We start from the raw sequence: 5,973 nt of genomic DNA, 5'->3' as shown, positions 1-5,973 counted from the left end.
GAAAAACAGACAAAAACACAAGGAGGCCAATGAAAAAGGGAAAATGAACCCAACTAAAAACCCCAAACCACAACAGACATAGATAGAAAGACAGAGAAAGAGACAGACAGACAGACAGAGAGACTGACAGACAGACAGATAGATAGATAGATAGATAGATAGATAGATGTTTATTGATCCCAAGAAAAATTGGAAATTCCGGTGTTACAGCAGCAACATCAGTCATAAAGCACAGAATATAAATATAAATGAAATACTAGGAAAAATATACATACATACAATATACATACGAATAAAGTAAAAAGACAAAAAATTGAATATGTCCAAGATGGGGAAACAAAAATGTGCAACTGCTTAAATAATAGGCTAAAAATGTTAAAATGAATTCTAAATTTAAATAAACCAATTATGTATGGTTGTATTAGTGCAGTAGTGTGGTGTCCAAAAGTTTTATCTAGCCCCCAGTGATGACGTGTTAAAAAGGGTTATTGCTTGTGGTATGAATGATTTCCTGTAGCGGTCTGTGCGGCAATGAAACTGGCGGAGCCTCTTTGAGAAGGTGCTCCTCTGTTTGACCAATGTGGGGTGGAGAGGATGGTCAGGTTTAGAGAGACACACACAGACAGACAGACAGACAGACAGACAGTCTCACCTTCACTGGGACACTTCCAGCGGTCCAGACTGAGGATTGCTTGGGCAGGAACCAGGAACGCTAACGCACTGGCCTGAAACAGAGGAAGCCTGCAAACGCAAACAAGAGCTGGTTGGAAATCAGCTCATGTTCTGGAAAGTGGAGAAAATGCAGCCCTAAAAGCGTCAGTCTTTCTTTACTCATACAGTCTCTCTTGACTCCTACGGTCCCCTTCGACTCCTACTATCTCTTCTGACTCCTATGGTCTCTTCTGACTCATACGGTCTCTCCCAACTTCCAGAGTCTCTACTGAGTCCTACAGTCTCTTCTAACTCCTACAGTCTCTCCTCAATCCTACGGTCTCTCCTGAGTCATGGAGTCTCTCCTGATTCCTAAAGTCTCTCCTGACTCCTAGAGTCTTTCCTGACTCCTAGAGTCTCTCCTGACTCCTAGAATCTCTTATGACTCCTACAGTCTCTCCTGACTCCTACAGTCTCTCCTCACTCCTACAGTCTCTCCTGACTCCTAGAGTCTCTCATGAGTCCTGGAATCTATCCTGAGTCCTAAAGTCTCTCCTGACTCCTACAGTCTCTCCTGTCTCCTACTGTCTATCCTGACTCCTACAATCTCTCCTGACTCCTATGGTCTCTCCTGACTCATACAGTCTCTCCTGACTCATACAGTCTCTCTTGACTCCTATAGTCTCTCCTGACTCATAGAGTCTCACCTGACTCCGACTGTGGTCTGGATCAGAGTTGTGATTCCCACAGTGGTGAAAATCGTCCCGACCAGCTGGCTGATGGTGTTCTGGTCTCGGCCGACACACATGGCCTCGGCCAGTAGAAACGGCACCGCCACAGTGCCGCTGAAGCACGTCAGGTAATGCTAAACATAGAGAAGAACAGGTGACATCAATGTCTTCTCTGATTGGACAAACACCAGACCCAATGATCTGTGTTTGGCTATGTCGTCACTCTGCCGCTGCTGAGTTATGATTTACAACAGGACTGAAACAAAACCCTGAAGGATGTTAAACTCTTATCATTATCTGTTTCCGTAATCCTACAGGAAACAAAACATTACTTAAAACCAGAAGCACTAAACATACATATTGTAATGGGAAAATTACATAGACACTGATTTTCTTTCAGTAATTGTTCATTTATTAAGTTATTCTTCATTATAAGTAAATCTTTCACATATGCCTCTGAAACATGTGCCTCCTAAAGATATCTCCTAAAGTTAGTCCTTCAGTGTTAGAGACAGCTAAAAATGATATGACTCTGCAATTCTCCACTGTAATCAAATGGTAATGAAAAGCAGGTGCCTCAAGAGATATGTAAAGGTCAGCTTGCCCGAACTGTGGGTTAAAACCTGAACCAATCTACAGACGAGATAAATCTCTGACTTCTAAGATTGAATGACAGCTACAGTCATTATTTGATGCACTGGACAGATGTCCAGGGACAGCTCTGGCTCCTAGAAGTCTGAAAAATAAGATGAAGTGTGTTTTTTAAGATTAGAATGTTTTCCAAACATGGTCTGGTTTCTGCTGGGGCAAACGGGGTATAAGGAACTGTCATTTGTCATGCGGGACACAGAACTGTGGGGTCACTTTGTTACTCTGTTACTCTGTTCGTTGTGAAATACAGTTCTTGTCATTTTGATTGTTTTGAAATAATAAAATAATTAAACTCTTCCACTGAATATCTAAACTTTTAATCCAGTTTGCAGCCTGTCTTTATTTTGTTTCAACAAGGTCTCTTCTTCAACACAAATTCCTCCCTCGCTGAACAGAAACTTTCACAACAACATTTAAAATAGTTTTCTACAGGCCTATTTGAAACTGTATGGAACCGTAGAAATCAAATGGGTAGAAATCAAATGGGCAGAAATCAAATGGGTAGAAATCAAAAGAACATAGCAGTGCTACCTGTAGTCCCAGGAGAATACACAGATACCAGGGTGGGACGTCTTCGATGGTGTAAATCATGTCTGATCCCGCCCCCTGCCCTCTGATTGGCCTTTTTGTTATAACATCTTTCATCGGCAGAATAACTCTGTCTTTGTGGCTCCGCCCCTCTGCCGGCTGATCACGGCTCTGATTGGAAAATCAGACAAACAAACCTGTTAATAGAAAACTAAGGACTGAGGAATAAGTTGAGTCAGGGTCACACCTACAGTGAGGAAAATAAGTATTTAACACGCTGCTATTTTGCAAGTTCTCCCACTTAGAAAGCATGGAGGGTCTGATGTCCTCGTAGGTGCATGTCCACTGTGAGAGACATAATCTAAAAAAAAATCCAGAAATCACAATGTATGATTTTTTAACTATTTATTTGTATGATACAGCTGCAAATAAGTATTTGAACACCTGTCTATCAGCTAGAATTCTGACCCTCAAAGACCTGTTAGTCTGCCTTCAAAATGTCCCCCCCACTCCATTTATTATCCTAAATTAGATGCACCTGTTTGAGGTCGTTAGCTGCATAAAGACACCTGTCTACCCCAAACAACCTATGATGACAATTTCAGAACCCTCCATGATTTCTAAGTGGGAGAATTTGCAAAATAGCAAGGTGTTCAAATACTTATTTTCCTCACTGTAAACCAACACGTCTCTGATTGGCTGCATCACAGCTGTCATCAACAACTCAAAGAGCCTTTGTCCTCTCTTGCTCCGAGAGCATCATCATCATCATCGCTCAGAGCCAGAGAACCATCAGGACCATCGTGACCGGGTGCCCATATATAGTCTACTCCTAGACACAGTAGGCCTGGGTTCCACTCAGACCCGCAGCCAGTTGCTAGATGTCATCACACCCCCTCCCCTTTCATGTCTCCAGCTGTCCTATCAAATTAAAGGCTGAAAATGCCCAAAAAGTAATCTTTAAATTACAAAAAAGACTGCACTACCAAGACTTTGAGACAAGAAACGATCTGGATCGTAGTACTAGCCTGTCTTTTATAAATTTTTAGTGAAGACACTGAAGAGACACGTTGATAGACTACAATATGAGATTAACAGCAGAAACACATTGATAGACAGCTTTATTTGTATAGCACATTTCAGCAACAGGGCAATTCAAAGTGCTCTACACAACATCAGTTAAATGGATAAAACAAAATAAAACCAAATTAATTAATAAAATAGATAAAACACAAGTGTAAACTTGAGACAACTTTCACACTAACTAGTCAATGTTAGTGCTACCTTCCATGATCACCCTCAAGGTCACTACCCTAACGACTCTATTTTCAGAGATGTTACCTTTCGTCTGCGTGGACACTTCTTCACACTAGTTAAGACAATCTAGTGCTGCCTTTCTTGTCTATTTACGACACTACACATTCACACTTTTTCTTTAAAGTGCTACCCTTCGATACAGTCTTTCTCTGTCTTTCTCTGTATAAAACCCTAAACCCTAACCCACTTGAGACTACCTTCACACTAATTAGTCAGTGTTAGTGCTAGACTACACTAGATAGACTACAATATGAGATTAACATCAGAGACACGTTGATGGACTACAATATGAGATTAACATCAGAGGCATGTTAATAGACTACAATATGAGATTAATAGCAGAGACACGTTAATGGACTACAATATGAGATTAACATCAGAGACACGTTGATGGACTACAATATGAGATTAACATCAGAGGCATGTTAATAGACTACAATATGAGATTAACATCAGAGACATGTTGATAGACTACAATATGAGATTAACATCAGAGACATGTTGATAGACTACAATATGAGATTAATAGCAGAGACATGTTGATAGACTACAATATGAGATTAACATCAGAGACACGTTGATGGACTACAATATGAGATTAATAGCAGAGACACGTTAATAGACTACAATATGAGATTAACATCAGACTCTCAGTTTACCTTACAGGCTTCGTCCATTTCACCTGCAGCCGTTTAACTTCACCTACTGGAGAGAGAGATAGAGATAGGGAGACACAGAGGGAAAGGGAGACAGAGAGAGAGAGACAGAAAGAGATAGAGAGACAGAGAGAGAGGGAGAGAGAGATAGAGAGAGAGACAGTGATAAAGAGAGAGAGACAGAGAGAGGGGGAGAGAAATAGAGAGAGGGGGGAGAAGAGAGAGGGGGGAGAGAGATAGAGAGAGGGAGGAGAAGAGAGAGTTTCAGGTGAAAGTCCATGAACGGCAGCAGACTGAGTGAGATCATTAACTCTCTTCCTGAGCCAGCTGTTTGGGATTATTGATGATTGATTATGAGGTCAGAGTGTAACTTGTGTCTGTGGGAACTCACCAAAGTGTTAACCGGATCAAAGCAGATCACCTGTTTCTCTTCTTTAAATTGTTCTTCTTGACTTGAGGGAATTGTTGAACCATCAGTCCATTGATTAGCCCTTTAAAGAGGAAGAGTCACGGCAGAGACGTCTGCAGCGTCCTGAAGAAGTCAGACACGTCTGTTAGACAGCCTGATGTTACGTTCTGGCTCAATTTCATCACTTCCTGTTCCTTCGGCAGTGTTAAATAACAGAGATAACTGACTGGTTAGACTAGTTTAAAGAAAACGCTGGCACGCACAGTCTGTGCAGATACACACTGCTGCTGAACACACATATATACAGTCCCTGACACAAGTCTTGTCGCTTATCTATTTTGTAGAAGCACCTGCTATTAACCTAACTTTTAATTAATTAATTGGTGTAAGAAATAGCTCATATGAAAACCTAAAACCCTCCCAAATCATGTTCAATGCACTGAAATAAATTACTTTCACTGCAAAAACATTTATAAGTTAAATAAGACAGAAAGGTCAAATTTTGGCAAGACAAAAGTTTTGTCGCCTATACAGAAATTGAACAAATTTACTGCAAATACTAAAATATGTCAGCAAATCAAATAGTGGTGCTGTGAGATCCAAATTTAAATCTTGTATGACTTCCATGAGCTTGAAGGACGGCATCCATGTGGTTTGGCAAGGATTCAGACCATGTGTTGATGAAGTCATCAGGAATAGGAAAGCAGTCCTGCATCCCTCCCAGAGTTCATCAGTATTCTTTGGTTTGGTATTTCATGCTTCCCCTTTCATCCTACCCCACATCTGCTCCATGATGTTCCTGTCAGGTGACTGGGCCAATCCTGGAGCATCTGGTTCTTCTTTGCCTTGAGGAACTTTGAAGTGGAGATGGAAGTTCAGTGGTGTGAAAAAGTGTTTGCCCCCTTCCTCATTTCCTGTTCCTTTGCATGTTTGTCACCCTTAAGTGTTTCGGAATGTGGTAAAATAATACAATGGCTGAGGTGGTGATGAGCAGGGCACTCAGGAACGGCCACGTAAAAGCTGGCTTAAA

At 41.2% G+C, this 5,973-nt stretch overlaps 1 protein-coding gene across 1 annotated transcript in view; it reads right to left on the bottom strand.

Annotated features, from left to right (window-relative positions):
• slc23a1 (solute carrier family 23 member 1) overlaps positions 1–5,142 on the bottom strand; it is a 14,393-nt gene extending 9,251 nt beyond the window's left edge. Inside the window, exons 1-5 of the mRNA XM_034890712.1 lie at positions 4,926–5,142; positions 4,538–4,583; positions 2,565–2,732; positions 1,359–1,516; positions 653–741 (exon numbers count right to left, since the gene is read on the bottom strand). Coding sequence (XP_034746603.1) covers positions 653–741; positions 1,359–1,516; positions 2,565–2,732; positions 4,538–4,555 — 433 coding nt within the window. The 5' untranslated portion in view covers positions 4,556–4,583; positions 4,926–5,142. The remainder of the gene's footprint in view (positions 1–652; positions 742–1,358; positions 1,517–2,564; positions 2,733–4,537; positions 4,584–4,925) is intronic.
• Positions 5,143–5,973: the final 831 nt, after the last annotated feature.

Source organism: Etheostoma cragini, chromosome 13 (assembly GCF_013103735.1).
Source record: "Etheostoma cragini isolate CJK2018 chromosome 13, CSU_Ecrag_1.0, whole genome shotgun sequence".
In the NCBI taxonomy this organism is placed as follows: domain Eukaryota; kingdom Metazoa; phylum Chordata; class Actinopteri; order Perciformes; family Percidae; genus Etheostoma; species Etheostoma cragini.
Note: the sequence above shows the minus strand (reverse complement) of the source record. Positions and strands in the feature narration are given on the sequence as shown.